The sequence below is a fragment of the Pieris napi genome, chromosome 16, assembly GCF_905475465.1.
Source record: "Pieris napi chromosome 16, ilPieNapi1.2, whole genome shotgun sequence".
Lineage (NCBI taxonomy): Eukaryota > Metazoa > Arthropoda > Insecta > Lepidoptera > Pieridae > Pieris > Pieris napi.
This window is the reverse complement of record NC_062249.1, coordinates 4912251-4937990: the sequence shown is the minus strand read 5'-3', so window position 1 is coordinate 4937990 and position 25740 is coordinate 4912251. Positions and strand designations below refer to the sequence as shown.

The window sequence follows — 25740 nt, the reverse complement described above, 5'->3', positions numbered from 1 at the left end:
TGCATATTGACCGTGCACATGTAAGCTATGAACTTAAGTGAACTTTTCATATTAATTTAGTCCGAAGTTAAATCGAGTCTAATAAAATCAGATTTTACAATATTGTGAATAGTTTTTTTTATTACAACTGGGGCCTTGGAAAAACTAACAAGTTAGAATAATGTCTTGTCTGTCTTGATCAGATACTTAAGAAAATATGTTATAGAAAGTATATACACGTGTAAAAATGACATGAGAACTTTAGAAGACGTAACGCTTTATGTTTTAATTTTTAAACCATCCCATTGGAGCTTTCCATCAACCCATTTTTTTAATTGATACGTTTTCCAAGTTCTATAGGATAATCTTAAAAAATATGATAAAATAGTAAGATCCTTGCATTTAAAGATTTAAAAAATAAATTCAACTCAAATAATCTGTGTTTTATTAAAATTTATTAAAGAGGTGCATTTTCTGTAACATTAAAATACCTCTGACTTCTCATATACTTAATTAATTATAAAGATTAAATTATTCAACTAAATCTTCAACTAAATTTTAGTGATTAAAAGAGAATAAATTAAAAAGTACACTTGTCTATTTATATAAAAATACTAGCGGATCCGACAGAAGTTGTCCTGTACACACGTCTTACATACGAAGTATATTATTCTCGACTCCACTTGAACACACAAAAAAAATCATCAAAATCTGACCTCTGACTTAGGAGTTTAATTTCGAACACATGCACAGAAGATTACATATACCAGCTGTTTATTTGCTGTATAGATAAATAACCTAGAAACCGACTGCAGCGCCATCTGTTGGGCTGATTTGTGAATCTAAACCAAACTCAAAAAAATATTGAAATCAGTCCATCCATTTTAGAGGAATTCAGTGAAATACACCCGTACAGTAAAATTATATTTATAAAGATTTATTTGTAACAAAATAGTACAAGTTCATAGTTTACATGTCTTTTGATTTATTATATCTCAAAGGATATATTGGTATTATCAAACAATATGATTGATCTCGTATGTCCGTCTAGATTAATTGTTACTAATTAAGTCTTAAGATTACATATTAGCTGAATTAGTACATTAAAAAATTAGTTTTCTATTAACAATGTTTTTCGAGTTTTTCCATGCAATGTGCGTTCCTCATACGAACTTATCTACATAGATCTATCTTTACTATTCGACTGATCTCCCAGATTCAAAATCGTGACTTAGTGCTGACTCCCGTACTTTTAACGACATACGGAAGTAATACTTAAGTCTTTAGTCTAGGAGTACTATAGAGGTAACAATGCAAAACTACGGCAAGTTCGTTTACAACAGCGTATTAGACCAATCACAATCAAACGAACGTCTTTTGTTTTTTATAAACAGGTGGAAAACGGGCAGGGAATCTGATGTTAATTGATACCGCCGCCCTCACATGCCATAAGGCTCGGCTGCCAGACGGACACTCATACTGCTAGATGGCTCGCAAGTGCGTTACCTTCTTGATGTATTGGTACGCTCTTATCTTGAAGGTCCTTAGGAGAGGCTTAGATGTCGAATTGGTTGGAAAATACTTGAGTGGATAGCTGGTTTCAAGGTAGATGTGGTACGTGCCTTTAAAAGCGGTCAGTTGTGGACCGACGGACGTCCAAGATACGGGAATTTCGTATTCTTCCTCGACGACCGATGATGAAACCATATTTTTAATCCTCAGTCCCTTATAAATTCTATAATTTAAAGAAATCGATCGTACGTGAAAAAGCTCTTATTGTATGTTATGCTAAAATCAACTCTATTACCACAGAATAAGCTTCAATTCGGGTTTAAAATAAGTCAGTTTTGCTTTTATTTGTCGATTTATCAAAAATTAGCTAAGGCGGTGCCTAATCAAGTTGAACCAATTACATATTGTCGTCTCTTTCTTTAGGTAAATTCTAGGTAAAATGTTTAGTACCTAAATGTAAGAAAAACTATTAATAAATCAGTCTGTACGGTTCATACTTCATGGCGAAACAGTTGTTTATGGATGGACGGTCTGTTCTCTTATTAAGAATAATAATGAGGGAAATAGATGCAGAAATAGACTACACTGGCAATGTGTGTCTATGTCATAAAAAAAGACAAAAGAATGACGTGAAATAGAAGTATTATTAAGGGCGTGGGCATTTATGTATTTATTTATTTAGAAAAACTTACTTGATTGTATCAATTAGAAGGTTTACAGCCTGTGTTTAAATCGGCTAGATTTGCTGACATTAAATGTCTGATTGCGTCTCAAGGATATCTTTTTTTAAGAATTGCGAGGAGAATTGTCTAGTGTTTAAAAAAAATACTTAGTTGTATAGGGCACATCGTAAAATGTATATATGTGTGTGTTATTTATAAAAAATAACATATTATTTACATTACAATAAAATATAAAAATTATTTAAAAGGGCCAATATTTTGGTTTGCAAATGTTTGCAAAAGTGAACATAAATGATACGTATCCGGTATTCATAAGCAAGCCTTTTTGTTGGGTGAATCACGTAAAATTCTAAGATCAATTTTTTATCCAAGCTGGCGATAGGAATACGTTTTTAAATATTTATTGATTTACAGTTTATGTATGGCCCGATTTTAACTAAAAATATAAACCAAATCAATAAAAACAATTTAAATCAAATTAATGAAAACTATCCGTTTACCTAACTACATTTTTAAATCATAGTATACCTATCTGTGAGCCGAGAAAACTATTAAGTTGCGAGAGTAAGCGAGGAATGGGAGCTTGTTGACAGAATATTGGTCAAAGATAAAAAAGCAATCGAAATAAAGGAATGAAACGGAAGTAATAGTTGTGAGATGGACGCAACACGATCCGACCACACTCAGTGCTCACCACTTCCCTGGGAACAAGACCGCTCCCATTACAAACACTTGAAGTCTATTTAATTAAATTCTCTTCTTGTCTATAGATTAAGTGAGAAAGGGTATTTAATACTGATATTTCTGTGACTCAGATAACATTTCTTTCTTCTTCTTTTCATAAATTGTCTCTGCACAAAGGGGCCGTTCAAGTATTACGTAACCACTATAGGGTTCTTTGATTTCTTATTTGGTGATTACGTCAACAGTAATTATTTACTTTTTTACACGCTTTATATTAGCTTCACCTGTATGTATGTATGTATGTAACCGACTCCTTCGGACTCGATTTTCACCCACTTTTAACGGACAGATTTAATTCAAACTTTGCGCACCTGTCAAAGATCGATGACAATGCAATAATCCAAAAAAAAAAAAAAAATGTAACTAAAAATTAAAAATAAATAATAGTTTAAAAAAACTAAAAACACGCTTTTAAAGCACATCAAACTAAAAAGTGAAAAATAATTCCTAATTTAGGCTGAAAATGGTAATGAACAAAAAATACTGGTATTATTGTAAAAAAGCGTGGGGCGCTCTGTGCCATATTTTTCGTCTATCGAGCAACCCAAGTAGTTTTTTTAAACTATTATTTATTACACATATTACCCACACATTGTCTATGCTTGAAAACGAAATGCATTTTTGAGGATTCCTCCAAAAACTTAATACGTTTATGTACTATTATTTTTGAGCTTTGCTTACTTTTGCTGACAAGAGGGGAGGGGGATAAATTGCAGTTAATATGCTTACGTAATACTTGAACGGCCACAAAGACACAATTGAAGATTACGATCTGGGCTAACTTAAGACTAATAAGTAATTTAATTAACTAAAAAGGATATTTAACATAAAGTGTTACACTACTAACAGTCTCTATTAAGGTGATGACACTCTCTCTGTTCTTGTGTACTATTATTATCTACTTACTAATCAGTGAGCAGTGTTGGCTTTAGTAGCTTTAGCGTGTGACTCTCAGAGAACGTGGGTCGATCCCCGGCTGTGCACCAATGAACTTTCTTTCTATCTACTTCCTTTAACATTTGCACGATCGGTGAAGGAAAACATCGTGAGGAAACCGGCTTGCCTTAGGCCCAAGTCGACGGTGTATGTCAGGCACAGGAGGCTGATCACCTAGTTGCCTATTAGACTGACGAATGATCATAAAACAGATAAAAATCTGACGCCTGGACCCAAAAAAATTTAGGGCAACTGATTTTTTTGCCACTGATGCTAGGTACCATATGACGATTTATACCTTATTTCGGCCATTGCAATGCGCAGACGCGATGAGAACTTGGAGAAACGGTATGTGGTTGGTTACACAGAAGGCAAGATCACGTGGCCGTTCACCAACCAGACGGACCAAAGTGAAAGACTCATCGTCCTCAAAGCTAATAAGAGAGGCTCTGGACAGAAACCGGTGGAAACATATAGACCGTTCCAGATGTTTCCTTGTTGACCACGACGCTGAACGAATGAAGAGAGAGAGAAACGTTATTCAATGTTACTTTTATTGTTCCCTTTGGAGTCAAGAGTTCAAGTGCACAGGAACTAGTTAAAGATTTAAGTTGGCGTTTGGTAGGTAGTACCGGTAACCCCAGAGCTGGTGCTTTCCTCGCTCAACGAGTAAGTATCGCGATACGAGGAATTGCTGCTTAAAGGTACACTGCTAGGGCCAAAACTTTTTACATTTGTTTTCATTTTCTATTTATCAGTTTTTAATTATTATTATTGCTATGTAGGTTATGAATATTGAACTCTAGGACTAATCTAATTTTATTACGTGTTGGAAATCAAATGGTTTTTAATTAATTTGTTTTGAATTTAAATATCATATTTGGAAGTTTTAAAGTTTAATTACTACATCGGTCCATTCTGTCTCGAGTCGAAGTAGCTTCGCCATCTGTGTCGGCAACTTTGAACGTCATTAATGAAACAGTCGAACGATTTTCACAAACGCGGCAAAAGCGTGACGTAAAATTTCGTAAATCTATCAAAATTTGTTTGTTTTTGGTTTCACACAAGTAATATATTTAAATAAATTCAATAGTTAGTATGGTGTGAAACAGATTGAAGTCTATTGTTGAAGGAAGTATATGGAAGTATCACTATATTTCCATATGAATGAAGTTGTTGTTTACAACTATGGTAAAAAATTTACCCCAATTTATGAAGAAGAAGCACTATTTGTCTATAAATTACTGTAATTTAAAAGTAAATTAATAATAATAAAAGCCTTTTATTTCAGATACACTTAAACATATTTATATTTCAATAATGTCATTTATTTTAGGTGCCCTGTTTTGGCAAATGCCTCCTTCAAATCCCGTCATTTCTGTTTGCACTGTGCCACTCTCTGCCATGTACCTCCTGCTGTTTCCTTAGCAAAAGTAATTTAATTGCGGCGAATACAAAGCATTCAACATGTAATGTCCGTTTATAGCAGATTTAGGAAAGGATTACTGATTCAACCACACTGTGCCATAGTCCCCGGGCTCTTGGTCACGTAGTGTTTTTTCTGAAGTTTCGCTTTCAATGCGCGTGACCAGCTTTGTATCGGGGCCAGCGGTTAAGCCTATCACAAACTAAGCGTTTATTATTACATCAATCTAAATTTTGGACTAGTTGGTGTCTATGAGTCTGTATGGAAGGAAGGAATAGTTTTATTTATATACTTTATTTATTATTTAACTAACATATAATTTATATTACAAAAAACAATTTTAGGATATAGCCAAATATAGAACACATAATACAAAAAGATTCAAATATTTACGAAAGGAAAAAACCAATATGTAAAGAGCTATTTAATTACATATGTGCGTGACGTGATTGTGTTATTACTGTAAATCAGTGTATGTCTCAAAACAAATCAGTTTTAAACTATTACTAGATCTCTAGACTCTTAAGATAACATTAATACATGTACAATTAATAATAGCTACGTCTACAAGTCATTTCCCGAGTTTTCATGACAGCGTGTCAGGCCATGGTCCGAAACAAAGACGAGCAAGGCCGCTTTTGCAGCATCTTTTGTAGCAGATCAGTCAATTTGCAATGTCGTACCTTTAATCATGTTAAATTTGGCTTCTACCTAACTTTTTGTTACGAATAGATGTTTACAAATTAAGTTTTGTTAAAAAAATAAAAATTTAGTAATATAGCTTGCTCGTAACAAATTTCAACGGTTTTAAGTTAAAGTATAGCCATTAAAACGTAATCCTAGGATCATAATGTTTTCTTTTGATAACTTAGCTATGTATAAAGAATATAGAAATATATAAGCTTTTCTAAAGCTGATGAAGGTCCAGTCTATAAGCGCCCTAATACGTAATACGGAAGTTATTTTAAGACATCTTACATTGTTATCATTTTTTATACGATAAATATCAGAATACAGACTTGATAAAACTGTAGATTACATTCACTAGAATAAAAATTTATTCATCTACTGTCTATGGAACCTATAGACAAATGCAGAGTAATGTATGTGACTGCCAAGTTCAGGGTTGTCATGCTAACTGGCTGGCTGTCATACTCTTTTGTATGCATTATCAAAATTTACAACCTTTGTCTAAAACCCAATCATATATCTCTCACGTTGACCGCTTTTTCTTCGACTTTGCATCCCACTACGAAAAATGTTTCATATTTGGGTTGAATACATAGCGTGTTCAATTTAATTTTATGTTCGTGTCTCTCAGATCGGTTCTAGAGCTTTGCCCATCCTAAGGTGCGTTCAAATGGACCAAATGACTTTCCTTTCTACGCATTCCACCCTCGCTCGTACGGTGATGAAAAACATCGTGCGGAAATCGGCATCCCTTACTTTTTCTTTTACACTGGCTTACTTTGCAAATCCCACCACAAAAACATCATTTTCGAGATAATATATAACATCACATGAGAAGATTCACTATTGTCCGTATCCCTCAGAGCGGTAGGACTTTGCTCAACCTAAGGTGACAAGAATTTTCGTTCTACGCATTCAACACTGGCTCGAACGGTGATGGATTTTGAGAAAACCGGTCTTGGTCCCAATGCTAAAGTCAACAATGTATCAGGCACAGAAGGCTGATCAGCTACTTGTCTAGAATATAACAAGGGTTGCAACGCCATAAGTATTTATACATTGTCTTTTCACTGAGACATTATGAAACATTACAGTCTACTCTAACTTTAGACTAATAAATTTAATTCTGTCCAAAAACACTACTGACATCTATTAAGGGGAAGACACTTTTTTCTTGTGTACTATTCACTTACCACTTATTAGCACTTAAGACTAACGTGCAAAACAAATTCAAATAGTTTTGTCCTTACGTTTCCTCCTGACGCGGAATTTTTTAAATTTATGTTTGCTACAGTTCTTGGGAGATTAAGGAATGCTCTACATAGTTTTCAAGATTCTGGGAATATTTTTTTCATCTACCTTCATTAAGGTACACATCCATTGAGTACATTTTAGTGAATGGCGTTTTTTGTGGGCAACACTTGACGAAATCGCTGTGAAATTAGTTGGCTCGATGGTTGTGTGGTGCTATTAATAGCGTGGAAACGCCTGAGAAATAAATGTCTATGAAAGTCTTATGTTTATTTACGCGTTTGTATATTTTTATAAATAAAATTATACATCATGTATATGTTTTTAGTCGAAAAGATTCGAAGGCAGCTTTCAATTTATCAACTTGGAGCAACACTTAATGCGTTTGTCATAACATTAAGGATTATGTTTGTGTGTGTGTTTGCCCTTATTATCGAGGCCACACATAAGTTATAATTCGTATAAATAGTTTCTTTTCTGTTTTTTGTTATGTGTTGATGGCTTATAAATAAATATAGTAAAGACTTTGTACTAATGTAGTAAAAAAATATTAGTTTATTTTATTTTAGTATATAAATTTGCGTTTATATCCGGAAAAGGTTTTAGTCAGAAATATAAAACGCTATCGCATATGAAATCGCTTATATTCGCACCACGCCCTCACTTTTATTCATCAATACATAATTCAACTGTTAGTGACTCATCCGTTTGTATGTAAATGGAAAATCATACGGAGATTCACACAAAATAATATTTAATTGAAAAATGTTATTGTTGAAATATTCTTCATTATAGTATTTTGTTTCGTTCAGATTTAAAATATTTATTTGACACGGTCAAAATACTGAATCGGTTTTAGTGAATTTTGAATCGAGATACCTACCTTATTTTTTTAATAACAACACTGACAAGTAGTATACAAGCTAAAACATACATTATCACAGATCCACATATACCTACCCTTATTTGCTGGTATTGCAAATCTGAAACCATTATTCTTTCACCAGGAATCGAACCCAAACCAAATCAAATTACAATGAAAGAAACCACTTTTTTGAAAGATTTTTCCTAATTTTATTTATATTTCATAGGCCTCACTAAAACCTTGCAAGTGGGTAGCCGGCCTTTTAAGAATAGGTACCCTCATTTCTTGATATTATAATAGCGTTAGTTTGTCGTCTTAAGGTATATTAGGATTTATATAATCCATTATAAAAATCATCCTTTGACCCTTATCTCTGTTAAAAAATAAAGTTAAGTTTAAAATGTATCTGTTTATCATTAATCTATGAAATCGAAGTGAATGTTTAGTGAAAGTTGTATAAAAATAATAATTACGATCACAATAATGTTTACGTAAGATATTCGAACGGATTCAATTAATTTGCTATTTTATTAATTATATCGTATTTTGTTCCATATTCAAAATGTTAAGATTTGTTTATAAGCAAACTTCGTTTCGCCTTAATATTGATTTAATTAGCCTACATTTTTAGTAGCGACATACTAATAGATGTCGTTTTGCTTTACTCCATAGAGGATGTTCTCTATTCCGGAATCAAAACCTACTAAATAAAACAAAACTTTTTTTTAATTTTTCCCTTCATAAAACCATTCATCAGCGTTCAAGGAATACATTTAAAAAATACTCGAATTGGTCCAGCCGTCTTCGACTTTTGCGCTTAGCATTTTGCGATTCATTTTTATTTACGTATAGAAAGGCTAATAAAAAAACTAGCTGCAACATTTTAAGTTTGGGCCTCAGATTTCTGAATCTGTTTCGTGATACATTTTCTTATAGGCAAGTAGTTGTCTGTCTGTCTGACACACTCTAAGGCTTCCCTATGTTTTTCTTTGGTCTTCACAATAATGCGTACACAATAAAGACCATTAGAGCACAGCCGGGAATCGAACCTACGACCAGGAATGAAAATCGCACCCAGAAGCTTCTTGGCCAATACTGTTCTTTAGCCTTGTGTACCCTTAACCTACCCAAAATTAACTACTGTATTACTCGTATATTACGAATGTATTAATCTGAAATTTAATTGCAAACTAATTCTATAGTTCTTTGATTTCTATATACCGAGGTACTCGCATACATGTGGGTACCCTCGGCTAGTAGATATCGTCTCTGTATAATTTTTGTAATTAAAAATAGAATAAGTGCATGAAAAGGTTCAATACAAGAGTTATAATCTAATATATAAAATTCTTGAGTCGCGGTGTTTGAAGTTAAAGTCCTCCGAAACGGCTTGACCGATTCTCATGAAATTTTGTGTACATATTGGGTATGTCTGAGAATCGGACAACATCTATTTTTCATCCCCCGAAATGTTAAGGGTAGTCCACCCCTACATATTTTTTTTTAATTTTTAGATATTCTTTATTTTTTTATGATACATTGCATGCATAAAAAAATACATACAACCCCTAATTTCCACTTTTTCTTTGCCAAGTCAGCTAGTTATAATATAACTTTTGAATTGTAAATTATATGCGGTAAGCTCTCAAGCGTTTGACTTTGTTAAGCGTTTGATATTAAGTGGTCTGTTGTGCAATCAAGCACTTTTATTGTGAAATCTATATATTATTATCTATTTGCTATTATTACCAAACTCACCATCTCCGCTTTGGTTGCTGCTGTGCGCGTGATACTGCTCATCTGAAAAGTCGTACTCTATTTTAGATTAGCACATCTGCTCTCGACACAATTTTGGCTATTATAAATCCAAATAAAAATCTTGTCATAGTCTGATCACAAATTAAAAATTTTTTTTTTGTCTATGATAAGTGATAAAGGCCTTTTAAAGTCTTAAGTTGAAATTATATGCAATCAAAAACAAAACTTGTAAAAAAAAGATATGAGATCCATGTACCAAGTCGGTTAATTTATTCAGTCCCTACTGAGGAATCTTCTGTCTTAAGTTGTTACGTAATTAGCTAACCGAACAACGTTTTAGACTGACCATATTAATATTAAAATAAAATGAAAACAAATTTACAAAGTACCCTATCCTACCCTGTACATATCGTACCCTGTACTTTTAATGCTGGCAGGACCGAACTTTATATTTATCAATTTAATTATAATAATTATATTCAAAATCTTTTATGTATTAAATAAATATATTGGCTATCGCATGAAAAGCTTCTAGTAAATTTTGAATACTAACTTACGGTATACAGTGAACTCACCTCCATTCCTGTGATCCGTGCTCATGAGCTCCTGGCTCTGAATGGGTTGGTGTATTAAAACCTTCTGCTGAGGGCTGTGTGGGTCAATGCCCTCCACCTCCAATAGAGGAGCGTGCTCGTAGCCATGAACGACCAAGGGTGCGTGGAGATCCATGGTTGCTAGTGCATTGTCTGGGCTGTTACCGCGAATGCATTATCCTGAAAGTAAATTATTATTAAAAAGGATATTTATTTATAAACACTTTGGTACAGTAATACAGAAATCGAAGTTTTTTTAAACTTTGTTTTGTTCAAACTTTCTTTTTTATTATTCCACATTAGGGTTGCCTGGAAGAAATCGGTTGTTAGCGATAAGGCCACCCGTTGCCTTATAAATTTTGTAACCTACTTTTTTTATATGTATGTTTCTGTATAAGGTATTAAAGTATGAATAAATAAATACAGTACAATTAAAATAAAAAGGAGGACTTTTAGGCAACCACTGAGAAACAGAAATAGATAAGGTGGGCGCAAAAAGTGCAATAACTTCTATTCTCTTTATAACTAGGCTCGTAAGAGGTTTTATATATAAAACTGCTCTGTTATATTTATTATTATTGTTCTTTCAGGAGTATAGACTCTTGGGCCGTGAGGTTCAAGCGCACTGGCCCTAATTAAAGATTTAAGTTGGTAAATACCGGTGACCCCAGAGCTGGTGCTTTCCTCACTCAACGAATAAGTATCGCAATACGAGGAAATGCTGCCATTTATGTAACACTGCCACATGGACCAAACTTTTAAATTCGTTTTAATTTTATATTTATCCATTTTTAATTATTTTATTATTAAGAATATTATTATCTAATAACACTCAAATAATATTATTTACATAGTAATAATAATTAATAATATAAAACGTAAATTAGTTTTAAGCCAAAGCTATTTTAAAAGAGTTTTGTATAGAAATGAGGCGAGGGAATATAAATCTGCTTCCGTTTTGCAAATATTATTCATTTAAACAAAATGTCCTGGACTCGTGGCTAGCTCTTCCATTGTTCGCTTTTATATGTAATCTACGAATGAGCGGATATTCGTACAATTTTAATTCATATTAATATAACCACAATATTTAGATTTAATATTCTTAGCATACTAATAAAAAAATGAATAAATAAACTAAAATAAATCTAAAAATTTTGGCCCCTACACTGCCAAGTGTATCTTTAACGCTGGCAGCATTTCCTCTAATTTATTTTTAATAATTACTAGCGGACCCGACAGACGTTGTCCTGTCTTAACTATGAATATTGATTTCAAATAATGAATTAAAAAATATTTCAGAAACAAAGTGTTTATTATTCTAATGCTTTATGTTATACAACATTCTTTGTTTGTTTTTCTGGCTCGCATATTATTATATTATCAATATAATAACTCCGATCGAAGCATTTATTTTGAACGATATTCATTTTTCTTACATCCTCTGACGATATTTGCAGCACGCATTCTGTCAATGTTGTGTTATGTCAAACGCCATAAGGTTACACCAAAAAGTTCGAATTGTATGGTGGTTAAGTATTCTTGAATTTTCTAATTTTCCGCGCAATTTTTTTCTTTTTTTCTTTTATAAGAACCTTCTCCTGACAATTACAAACACAACACAAAAAAAATCAGACAAATCGGTCGAGCCGTTTTCATGTGATGTCGTGACAACGGAAAACGGGTTTCATTTTTATATATATAGATTACTATTTAAAGAGATAATATTAATAATTTTAACGAATATGTTTAAAAAAAATAAGAATTTTAAGATATTTTCATTTAGGAATTATTAAAAAAAAATGCGTATTAATTAGCAAAAATATTGATAGCGTTAAAATATACGTTTTTATTATCATGACCTCCCATTAACAGATTAGACACCGCATCCATACTTTGTAAATCGCCAACCAGCGTTCCTATTGTTCAAAATATTTAAATATTATCTTATTATTTATGTTTTCTACAATTTAAACCAACTTTTCTAGGAATTTTTCAAAATGCATTTAAAATCAGTGGCGCTAAAATTAGGTCTTGACCTCAGATTTCTGTATCTGTTTCGTGATTATTATTTCTTAATAGGCAAGTAGGTGATCAGCCGTCTGTGCCTGACCTACGCCGTCGAGTTTAAAGTATAAAATTAGATGCGTACCTATAGAAAAAAATCCTTTTGTACAGACGTGATTCGAACCCACGACCTGAAGGTTGAGATGTTGCTCATGCTAGGATAGTAATCATGTAATCGGGTAGCAACCTATACACCAAAATTAACGTGCGAATGTGCCGTACACACGATATTAAAAGAGTCTGAAGTTATTTTAGGTTGTTTTTATATTTAAGTAAATATACATAGAGAGAATGTTTCGATTCAGTAGTTCTGTTGTGATTGTGATTTTGTATTGATAACGAGTATATCAAAAAGTCTTGGACTATTGTAAATTCCCACATCATAGTAATGCATTTAAGACGCTATCTTAAATGCATTACAACTGAATCAGTATTTTTTTGAAAATTTATAACTAAGACTGATCTTGTAACACACTTACAAAGAACGAGTAACATGGGTAAGTATAGTAAATATGTTTAGTATTGATTTCGAATATTTTACACTGTCTAAACTAAACTACTAAAGCTTGTCTTGGTTCAGTTTCGATCAGCATCGCAGAACAATGGGAAGCTGTAGAGACCTAGAAATGAGTACATCCATAGAAGAACTAAAGTCACTAAAGACATAACAAGAACTAAAGACATAGTAAAAAGGACCAGCTCTTTAAAGGAAATGGGTACCCAAAGAACGGATGGCCGAGGAAAAAAATTCCTGGAACCGAAACCAAGGACCAGTCAAAGTGTTGGACGGCTTGCCACAAGGTGGACAGATGTCAAGGTCAAGGTGGAAGAAAGGCGTTGGATGCACAGCAGTGGACGTGAACAGGCTTAAACGACAGCATCGCTGTACAAAGGTACACATTGATTGTAATATCGGTAATGATTCGTAAAAACCAAGTTCATTGACAGAAAATTAAAATATCTTCAGATAAATACGCGTTATCGAACGCCTTGTGTAGTCATTCGCATTGTGTCTATATTCCCATAGCCTTGCGCATCGCGAATGTTTTTGTGTCTTAAAATAGTTATACACGTACGCAGAAAATGAGGGAAACAGGAAAATTTATGTTCCTGTTTTGCCTAAAAGAGTTTTGGTGTGTTGTATTTTATAATATGTTACTTTTAGGATTTTTTTATCTACTATGTGGATTAAAAATACATAATATAGATTATTACCCGAGATCTCATATAGTGTCATATAGTCTCATATAGTGCCTATCTCGTACCTAATCTTGTGTTTTGCTGTTATATTTTTTTCTTTTCTGCTTAACAAAAAAGTATGTTCATTTTATTTCATCTTGTATATATTTTAATTGTTTTTTTTTGTTGTAATATTTATGTTAACCTAAATTGTCATACATTTTAGATTAAAGAGTTTGTAAGTGTAACATATACCATAGATATAGTATTATGTTTGATGTGGTAAATAAATCAATAATAAATAAGATTAAAATTCTCAAGTCACCTATCCTGAGAGTCTCCTATAAAACCTCTTTTGTTCTCAATAAATAATCTAAAAAACCCGCTGACCTGTTATAGTTACTTAGATTAAATTTTATTTCTTGCGTCCTCCTTTAGTAAGTAATAAATAATGTATGGGTAACCATCTGATTCATCTTTCACACGTCATTATGTTGTTATGTTTTTGTCTCATTTGGTGGTAGAATTATCAGAAGGATCTGTTACTTCCTTTTATAGATGGTTCAGTGGTTGATTTTTAGTTTTTAGAAATTGTGTCGAGTCAGAAACTAGAACTCTCCTAGGTATTTGACGTTTGATTAATTAAAAAAAACATTTAACCAAAAGAGATGTACATATAAAAATATACCTACACGTTTAGCTGTCTCTATCTATAATTACATTCACGCATACTTTAGGTCCTAAACGAATTTTTTGTATTAGATATAACACTAAGATGAAAAAGTAGTTTTCATTAAAACCTTTTGTTTTAAGCATGCATGTAAATGTAAAATTAGAAGCATTTAATATGAATTTCTTTATTGACGTTCATAAGTTTACATCGTGTTACCAGAATGAATAAAAGATTCTAAATTTAAATTTGAATTTGAATAATTGTTATCTTAACCAAAACACAGGGGCTCCCTAGTATGGGGACTAGCGTTAAATCAATTTTATCACAACTATATTTCTTTTATAAATAATGTTTTATTATTATTTTTCGCTATTTGTTAACGGCCCAGTTATTAAAAAGAGACAGCTAAGAGAATTAAAAAACATAGAATAAAACAAAAAGCGATCACAAATAGAAGTTAAGATTATAAATCACGTGACCATAGCTGCTCTACAAATAGTGAATTGTAGAATCACTTTAAATTAAAATGTCATGTAAAATTAATTGTTTCTTTACTACAAATTTAGAGTTTAAAAATAGGCATGGTTGATAGGAGTAAATTGCCTGAATTTTAATTCTAATATCACTACTACTGAAAATAGCTTTGATTTTTGATGTACTAACCTAATCTTTCATAATAATCTGCAACTAATTCATATGGTAATGTCTAAGACCCAATCAAAGCTGTGAACCAAGAGTTCGCTGTTGACACACAAATTTTGATGTGTGTTAAAGTCAAATATTAATTTTGGCTCGTTTAGGCACCGAAACACGGGATGTAAATAATAATCAATTTAAATACAAATTTAAAATTTAGGGCCAAAGAGTACATAGATTAAACATACCTAATAAAGACAAAAGGATTATTAAGCGATTATATTATGTATGGTATTAAATATAAAATGGCGTCGTTCTCACGTTGACAAAAAACAATGACATTGAACTGTACGTAATTGACTCACTAACAACCGAAATGTTAGACAAAGGCATATTTAATTATCACTAGGATGAATATAATGTTTGTTTTATGTGAGATTTTATACCCATTGAAAAATTATTATATTCTGAGGGAGTTTATTGTGTTATTTTTACTGTATTGATTAACGAGATTAGGAAAAAACTAAAAGTTTTAAGTTTAATCAAATACATATTGTTCAAACAATATTTGATTAGTGTTAAATAATATTCATGTATAACAAAATGAATATTCGAAAAACGAAGTTTTAAGTTGCATAAAATAGAATATTTCAACAATATTTGATTAGTGTTTAATAATATCCATTAATAACAAAATAAATATTGTGTTCAACATATCCGAATTATATAATATCTATTAATAATGTCCCTCATAATTGAAAAATCATATTCACCCGCAATTTTCAATTCAGGCAACTTGTAAAACCCGTCTATGTTATTGAACATAATGCTATCAAGGACATTTAGGCATTACATTTTAGTGGGATTTTGAGATTTGTTTGAAATCTGTATCCATGTTTGTTTCGCGAAGAAAGATTTACGAGGAATTATTTGTATATAATAATAAACATATGTAATATATGTTTTAAGAATATATTTTCCCAGTATATTATTGTACATATAGGGTTTAAAGAGACCAAAATATATTTCTTATGATTTTTATTCATATATCATAAAAAAATCATAGATAATAATGTTTTTTTTAAATGTTTAAACATATTGTCAAAATGCCTGTAACGAATAACCTCGAATCTTAGGATAAGCATATAATCTGCATACACTAAAATTCTGATTAAGAATGTATGGTGTCGTTTTGCCATTTTATATATATTAAAGGTTTATTTTATTTAAAGTCAAATTATTTTGTATAAATAGTTATTCAAATAGTTTCACAAATTATAACAAGCCAATTACTAATGAAGCGTAAAAATTTCGATGAAAAAAAGGTAAAAATAAGTTTTGTAAACAATGCCAATTTTCCGGTACATTTGATCGCGTGACCCCTGCGTAAGCGCAACTCTGAAACCATTAAGGCCCTTTCATCACTACTAAAGGTTTTCGAAGTCACATTCGTGAAAAAAAAATGATATTAAAACTAATTCTATCATAGTTTTGCTATATTTGTAATAGTAAAAAAATATTTTTCAGCTTAGGCATTATCACTTCCTTAAAAGCAGACGCAGTAACGTGTTTATTAGTTATTATGACCACGTTAAAAACGTTCTCATAAATCGATACTTTTCAGTATTGTAACTATTACTATATTATTTTTAAATATCAATATATATTTCCAACACAAATATATAGTATTTTCAATATTCTTAACCTACATAGTAATAGATAATAATAATTAAAAAGTCAAAATCATTTATTCATATAGGTAACACAATGTACACTTATATCAAACAAGAAATAAACATTAAATGCTTCTAATTTTACATCTACTGCCAGTTCTCAAATCAAGGGCACGTAGAACAGAAGAGAAGAACCGGCAATAAAAAATCTTGGTCCCTGGCATCATTTTCTCACCTACAGTATAATGTTTTCGAATTACACGTACGACTCGATTAAAAGTCGATTCAAAAACAAACTTTTTAACCCCAACATACCGATAGTCTTACCCTCGTGTGACTGCCCTTAACTCATTTGAATATTAAACTATTTCCGTTGCAACAAGTGGACATTTACAACGTGTTTACCCACGATAATTTGAATTAGCGTGTGAATTATAAGGGGAGTATTGAATTAATCAAATAACTTCATAGTGAATTATCGTCTAGTTACGTTATTAATTTAACAAAAGATAAATTGCAACTATTAAATATTTATTTACAAAAATTATCCTTACGATAAAAAATAATAATTCAGTGGCGCTACAACCTCTTTTAGGTCTTAAACCTCAGTTTTCTGAATCTGTTTCATGATCATTTTTTTAAATCTAAGAGGCAAGAAGGTCAGCCTCCAGTGCCTGACACACGCCGTCGACTTTTTGGGTCTAAGACATGTCGGTTTCCTCACGATGTTTTCCTTCACCGTTCGAGCAAATGTTAAATGCGCACATAGAAAGAAAGTCCATTGGTGCACAGCCGGGGATCGAACCTACGACCTCAGGTTTGACAGTCACACGCTGAAGCCACTAGGCCAACACTGCCCACTCCTTACCATAATGTCGAACAAAATAAAATATATAATATTAAATACATAATTTACACAATATCGCTAGTGTGAACTCACCCTGCGAACATATTGATAGTGTCGGAGACAGCATTTAGTAAGCGCATCATCTTTGTTAATGGGGATCTTTGCAACAGACTGGTTCTGGTCCTTGGTATCGCAAACAACCTTGGCCTTCACCATCGCTCATATTCAATGGGTACAAAGAAAGCGAGTTCTTGGAGAACACTTGGGTTGCTGACCAACCCGCAAGACTTTAAGTATATATTTTTATGTCACTGCCTCCCATAGTTTCAGTAATTGGCAGTAACTGATCAACCGTTTTATAAGCCGACTTAGTAATACTTATAAACATAGAACATTAATTTTTCAATAATTTTTTACCATATCTTGGAATGTATTAATACGCCATGGATATTGCCCAATAAACATTACTAATATAAAAAATTGAATTGTTCACTTAAGAAACTTAATTGATAGGTTTTAGGAAGTTATTTGTTAACGAAACACAGTAAGTTAATTTTCGAAACAATTTAAAACTACAATTTGAAATCCAAGTAATTTTAATAACGATTTTTCTATATTAATTTATTGTTTTAATTCTGTGACATCCTTGCGCTTGATACTTGCTGAACAGAGATTTAAGGGTTTCAATTTGGTTAGCTTCACTCTCAAGACTCCAAATGCCCCCCTTGACAATCAAATTGCCCCCTTGTGGGTCATGTACGTTTGGAAACACTGCTCTACATACAAAGTTCTGGTCGTATTTAAGTGTTAGAAATAGTGAAAAAGGCAAAGAATACGCAAACCATGAGTCGCTAATCGTATTAAGGAATCAAAACTACACTTGAACAATGTTTCAAGACACAGACAATTTAAATAATTTTGACTACCCAATTTATTTTAAACCACTTACCTAATATGCTACAGATTAACGAACAAGCATAAACAATAGAGAAGTAGTAAAAAACAGTGCCATTTCCCACATATCAATGTCTAGGTCGTGAGAACTATTTACAATGGTTTATCTATGGTATTATGTCATAGATAGTAAATGAAAATACTTTCCGTTGTTAATGGATGCTTCCGTTTACGAAAACGATATAAAATTATTTAACTTGCATAACGAAACATGACAAAAATAATGTGTTTGTATCTTTATATTAATAACAATTTGATAGTAAATTCAACTCATTAACAAATTGTGCATTGGGCATAGTTTTTTTTTTTAATTAATATTATGGCAATGCCAGTTTCAAGTAATTGGGCATAGTTTGTGTCTGAAAAAGTTATTTCAAAAGAATATGGTCTGTGTCATATGACGCAAATGAAGCAGTTCTATTCTCTTTGGTAAAACAATAAATGTTTACGATATGGCGCCAATCAAAAGTTGCCATACAATATACTGTTTACTTAATAGATAATATTATATTCAAATCTTATATTGCAATATACATAAAATAAGGCACATTTGCAATAGAAATTTTATTGCACAATTCCTAATATTTTGACATATTTTCGTTTGATAATTTGAACTCAACAATCAATACAATGGTATTAACATCCATTAGGGTGCTTCTTTTGTCTGTATAAAGAATTAATCAAAATCAGTTTTATTCCTTTATCATCATTTAAATCCTTTATTTACCATAAAGGACATATTATGATGGATGAATTTTAATAAAGGAACTATTATCCAATAACCAATCTAATTGTAACAAGCAATTAAAATAGTTATTATGTCATATTTCATCTCAAAACTTATAATCTAAGATCTCCCTCACATAGAATTATGACTCATTCTTCTCTTTCTGTCAAATCGTGTTTACGCTGTGATTAAAAGAGATACTGTTTCAGGTGAAACATTGTTATTTAGGTATCATAAACCGTAAATTTAGAGTCATCAATGAAAGCACATTTTCCTTTCGCGCCCATATAATGTGACATAACAACATTCGCATGACCTCAACATTGAAGCCGTGAGAGCGACTTATTTCTTTTGTTCACTCCGGCGCATATGAACGTGAAATATTAATCACATCTTTGCTAAAATATTTCATACAATAAGCCTCAATTAGTTAAAATTTTATTGTCACTGAACAAATAAACGCACGAAAAAATAGGTCTCAAAAAATAGTCGCCGAGTACAATGTGATTTTACATAACCTCAAATCTAACCAACCTTAAAGAAAATCATCAGTGTATACAATACAATCTTATTACCTGTATTGTATGTAACTATTTTCTATGTAGCTAAATAACTTACTAAACTATATATAATATAAAATAATATATAAAAAAATTAGGTAGGTAAGCATAATATTTATACAAATAAGCGTTGAATTGGTTTCTTTTATAGTGTCATAATCGGATATTAAATTTAAATTTTTTTTTTCAGATTTCCAAAATTTTAAGTTGCCCACTTTAAATGATTCTTTAAAGCATATTAATATTTACCTTCATTATTTTTGTATTTCGTTATAAGTTCTCGTTCAGTTAATAAAATTTCGCGATTGCATGTTCCATATACTATAATTAATTGATTAATTATTGTTTCCTATTGTATTATAAATAGGTAGGTAATTATGAATAAGGTGAATGTCCTTAGTGATAAGAATGTATAACAGTTTGGTTTTCGTATTGTTAATCTTTTAGTACTAAATTAAATTTGGTCTTAAATCTCAACTATGAAATTTAGCTCATATCTATTATATTAAATAAAAACCGTTTAATTACTAATTAGTTATAATAACGTAATTAACAAGGTAACTAAACTAGCGAGGGTGGCTGACACCTGTGACGTAAAGAAACGTTACGTCAAATTCCCGCCAAATATAACGTCACTTCGTAGCGCCTTTTTTAAGAGATAACATTTAGATAGATAATAAAATGAAAATATGAAGATAATAAATTTGACGTCAAAACAATTATTTTTTAAATTTGTAATTTCTATTTAAGTTCATATTATTCGTACAGGTCAGTGACTTTAATTTCCAGTATGAAAATTTATAGTCTATATAAATTCCAATTTTATTCGTTTTTATTACGATTAGTTAAAAATTATTTAAAAGGAATCAGTCTTCAGCCATAGACTATTCCGTTTTCAAATCAGCATAGCAGATGACAATCAGCTGACAGGAGCCTCCCTGCACCTGCGCGGGGGTGGCACCTGACGTAACGGACACGTGTTCGCGCCTAAACGTCACTTGTTTTTTTTACTAGACAAGGAATCCCGTATCAATTGTCCGTCGAAAGAGGTTTTATTTGTTTAATACGTTTTTTAATATTGGTACTAAGATTTAAATAACCTAGGTTTATAATTATTGTATAGCTTCGTAGATAGTAAATTTATGGTGGTAAAGAGATCTATAGAAATAAAACAAGTCTTAATAATTATATTCTTAACCCAATAGGCAAAAATTAGAATTAGAAGCATATTTTTATCAAAACTTCTTCCATATTTAATACTACCAAAGCATACATTTTAATTAAAATGTCTGTAGATACTATTATACATTCGAATAATAATGATTGCTTCGCCTAGACAAAAAACAAGATTTAACAGTTACCTTAAAATTTATATACCTAATTATAAGAATAAGTTATGTTACTAATTTTGCAACATATCTAATGTAAGTAGTAGGTACATAGTTTTAAATATTTCCAAATTATTGATAGATTTTATTCATCTATTCTATATATCTATATTTTTATTAATGTAAAATCAATGCACCTTTAATATCCCGGGTATTTTTTAATAAAAAATGTTTATCATTTTATCAGGAACCACCCCTCTTAAGACACCTGACGTAACGGCACGAGCCAACATACGGGTCGCCCGTTTGAATCTAATGGCTAAACTATTCATAATAGCCTTTTTTACAGCGTATTGTTAGACTAAATTCGACAATGGATAGAATTGGTAGGAAAACAAATGACGATTTTGACAGGTTTATTTCTTTACATTATGTTGTTATAGTGATAAGTTGTATTTATTTAAATGTCGATGGTATTCAAGCTCTTTGATCAGCCCTACGTCGTGAGTGACTAAATCACGAACACTTAACTTTGAAACAACCTTACATTTATGGGAATTAAGTAATTCGGTAATAAAACAATGCAAATGAATAAATTTTCACACATAAATTGACCACCTGACTTGACAATATTCAAATTAACATAGCCCCACATTACAACGAAAAGCGCGGGAAATTTAAATTTAGAATTGTATGTATCAAAAATCATAATTTTAAATATAAACTTCTGACATTTAGTGATTACGTAGTAATAATTTAGGCAAATCTTTGCATTTCTCATCAGTATGTTTCTATCTAATTTGGTCCATTTGTAGATTTCCTTAGATTAGGAAATCTACTAATTAAAAATTACTTTAATTTAGTATGTTAAAGAGCACCTAATATACCCATGACTTGGTGGATAATAGGCGTGTACTTATTTGTTTTGAGTTGGGGAAAAAGTCTAATGAAACTTACATAAACGTTCCCAAAGCTGGATACGAGACTTCAAACATGCTATAAACAAAAGACAACATTTACAATTTATGTATTTATGTAAATTGTAAAATTATTTCACTAGCAATTGAAAGTTTTCACAAGTGCTTCTGGTTAGAAATAGAAATTAATGAAAAATAATGGCCAAAGATGTAGAAAAACTCAAATCCTCCACGAAATGTCATTGTCCTGCAAAAGGGCGCTAACCGATTTGTAAAAAACCGCAACTACTGTTAACAGGTGGTGTGACCACGTGAGTCGAGGGAACTCGTGATTTTTTATACCTGGCAATATCGCTTAAATGTCAGAGGAGGTGAATGGACAGGATATTTTTCAAGAATTGCCGTTTTAGACACGTGGTTCAGTCAATTTTGTTTGTTTTTGATACTTATAGTACACCTTCATGATATCTAATGTTTATAATAACTAAAACGATGCTTTATCTGTTGTTGATTTATCGGGTATTCATATTTAGGATAACACTTTAATGTTAATCTTTTTAGTTTTAAACTTACTAAAAACTGGCCAGTACACGATCAGCCATAGATAATCAAACTTTCACTATCAAGAAGGTTACATACAAAAAGTTGTCAGCTAAAAAAGCATAGATAATACTTCATTCAAAATGCCGACGCGTGGTGCTATGCCCAATTACAAGGGGTGAAGTCATTTCCTGTAATGATGACAATGATAGGGAATTTAAATAAAAACTCCATAATAATTATATTTGGCGGTTGAAGATTTGGCGGGAAATACCTAATGATGTTAATTTCATGTTTTTTGTTGGCATGACGCTTACAATTTAAGATTTTTCATTTATGAATTATATTTTACAGTAAATATTTTAAAAAAAATTGTGCACATAAATTTATAGTTCAGACCAGAAAAGAAAGAAAAATAAAATGTTCTTAACATTTTATTTTTAACAGTATCTAGTATTTAGTTAATAAATTTTTATATATGGGAGAACTCTTTAGGATTTTTCTTTGTAGGTACCTATATGAATCTCCTGAATTATATACACTGTTACTAAGCATCGCTAGACTTATAAAACGTAACAAGGGTAATTTCTAACGTTCATAAGGTCACAAGAAGGCAGTGACTTCTCACCCTTAGGTCAGGTGTCAACCGTTACAATTTACTTAAGACGTTAAAATTATCAGCTGTTTCGAAAACCCTACTTCCTCGTTGCTGTTACAACCCTATTCTCCTTAATAGAGTTAACCGTTGAATAATATAATTGTATAAAGGAATGGACAGGGCTGTCATATTTCTGCGTCTGTTTTATTCATTCAGAACTAGTGAATTTCCTTAAGATTTTTTTATTAGACCGCGACTTTATATGAATTACAATCTAGCTCAGTTTTTCTCTTTTTAATATTAAAATACTTAATTGTTTACTTAAAAAATTTTAATGTTAGTTTTTAAGAAGAAATTACTAGGACGAACGAAGCACAGTAAGTTTATTTTCAAAACATATAATGAAAACCTGAACTTCAAATTCCAAATAATTTTAATAAATTTTCAAATAAACCCCCTCCAAACATTCAAATTGCCCCCCTGTGGGGAGTGGGTCCCACGTTATGAAACACTGATCTAGCCTATACAATAATAAGTAATATATATATTTTTTAAATACTAGTCAGTTAAACTATATTATTAGTAGTCTTTAACATTTTGACACTATGTCCGAGTTACACTTATATTTACTACACTAGTCTTAGTTGCTCAAAAGGTTTATTTTTCTTTAGGCGTCTTGTTCCCGTTGTATCCAGAAATTGCCTGTAGCATGTTTAGTAAGCAAAGGTGATTGTATTTAGACTGTATCCACATTAAGATACTTTCATTTTTAATAACAAAAAGAAAATTGGCGCGCAGCTTGACAAGATTGAAAATTGCAAGCTTAAATATACAATACCATAGGTAGATTGAAATGATTGAAAATGTAAGATTTTGAAATATTAAGCACAAAGTCAGTTAATTCAACCAAAATTCTTAAGAAGTAGGTTCGATTTCGGATTTCTACGAATTTTCAACTTTCACCGTAGATTTTCTAGAAAGTTCGTTTAGAAGAAATTTAGAAGAATCCATTTTTTACTTCAAAAACATGATACACATATTTCACAAGCTCAAAATGTAACAAGTTGAATCTTCTATCTTTGTCGCTCTTATCTTACTTTGAAAATACATAAACAGGACAAAATATTATGTTTGAAGTCTATATGAATACTTTAAATTTATTTATCTGCGAAACCATTGAGATAGCAAACGTCAGTCTGTAATTCGATGCACTTTTTGTAACTACTGATAATTATGAGGAAGCATTTATTCCTTATTTTTTGTGTAAATTGTTAGTAATTTGAATTTGTTCGACGCTAATAGGATGTTTAGGTTGTTCTAGGAAATGATGGATTCAATTTGGTTCTAAAGCTAGAATTTACGTTTCCTTAGCCTAATTGAGAAATTAACAAGATATATAACTGTCGTACAAAAAATGGACAAGGAGTATTCTAACCACTTCCAAATTGTGTTTTTGGGAATTATCCCTATGGCATTGTAACCGTCCCGTCCGATAGTCCTCAAAGGGGTTATGGAGTCGAAAAACTTCAAACTCAAACTCAAAATATCTTTATTCATATAGGTAAACAAGTACGCTTATGAATTGTCAGAAAGAAGTTAAATTAATCGTAAATTTACATTTACTACCAGTTCGCAAGTCAAGGGCGTAGAGCGGGTAAGAAGAACTGGCAGAAAACATTCCGCCACTCTTTTTAATCACTAAGTATTGTCATACAAATTGTTTGAACTGGAGCAAATCAATCCCAAGGATTAGGATCAGTAGATCGCTTGGTAGATAGTACCGATGACCCCAGAGCTGCCTTGCGATTCTGTAACTCACTTTTCGAACTCTCACAGCGGTTTTTGCAGCGGCGGGCGCGCTCAAATCAATCGTGAAGCAGTCATTTTACGATTTCGCATTCTTATAAGGTGGGAGCTTGTAGTTTATTGTTTATCAGAATGCCAAATCATAAAATGACTGCTTGTGCAGTGAGTTACAGAATCGCAAGGCTGGTGCTTTCCTCGCTCAACGATATATCGCAATATGAGGAAATGCTGCTTAGGTATAGGTACCCTGCCAGGGACCAAACTTTTTACATTTGTTTTATTTTCATTATTACTATGAATGTTAAGAAAATTTTAAAAACTGTGTATTTGATTGTGTTGTTTGGGTTTCAATAAACGATAATTTATAACTTTACAACCAAACATTATAAGTACTAACTAAAAATGTTGAATAGAAAGAGAGCGTCTTGCCTCCAGCCAAATTAGACCTAGACTAAGACCTAGATACAGGCAGTTTAAACATTACACCGCGGGCGACACTTTCTTGGAGAAATTGTTCAACCATACTCTGTTATTTCGTTTGCTTTATTGTTGTTTGAACTTAGCTTATTATTCGGTCTGTCTACATATAGTAAAACGACTAATTTATTGCACAGCTTCATTGTCAACAGTTTATTCGATTTGATTACAAAATCACTGTGGTACTCATGTTCGGAAAGTCCTACTAGTATTAAAAATGAGTTATTTCTATTATTATTAGAACGTTATATGCCTTAAGAATAATATAACCAACCTACGGGTTTTCGTGGAACAATATATCTATCTATCTATATATATAAA

The 25740-nt window shown here is 31.6% G+C and overlaps 1 protein-coding gene across 4 annotated transcripts in view; it reads right to left on the bottom strand.

Annotated features, from left to right (window-relative positions):
• The window catches only part of LOC125057065 (paired box protein Pax-5), a 78224-nt gene that overhangs the window by 42828 nt on the left and 9656 nt on the right, over positions 1-25740 (bottom strand). Inside the window, exons 2-3 of one of the 4 annotated variants that reach the window (XM_047660516.1) lie at positions 10420-10617; positions 9836-9901 (exon numbers count right to left, since the gene is read on the bottom strand). In XM_047660516.1, coding sequence (XP_047516472.1) covers positions 9836-9901; positions 10420-10573 — 220 coding nt within the window. In that variant the 5' untranslated portion in view covers positions 10574-10617. The remainder of the gene's footprint in view (positions 1-9835; positions 9902-10419; positions 10618-25740) is intronic. The other 3 variants (XM_047660517.1, XM_047660518.1, XM_047660519.1) reach the window with 3 other exon arrangements.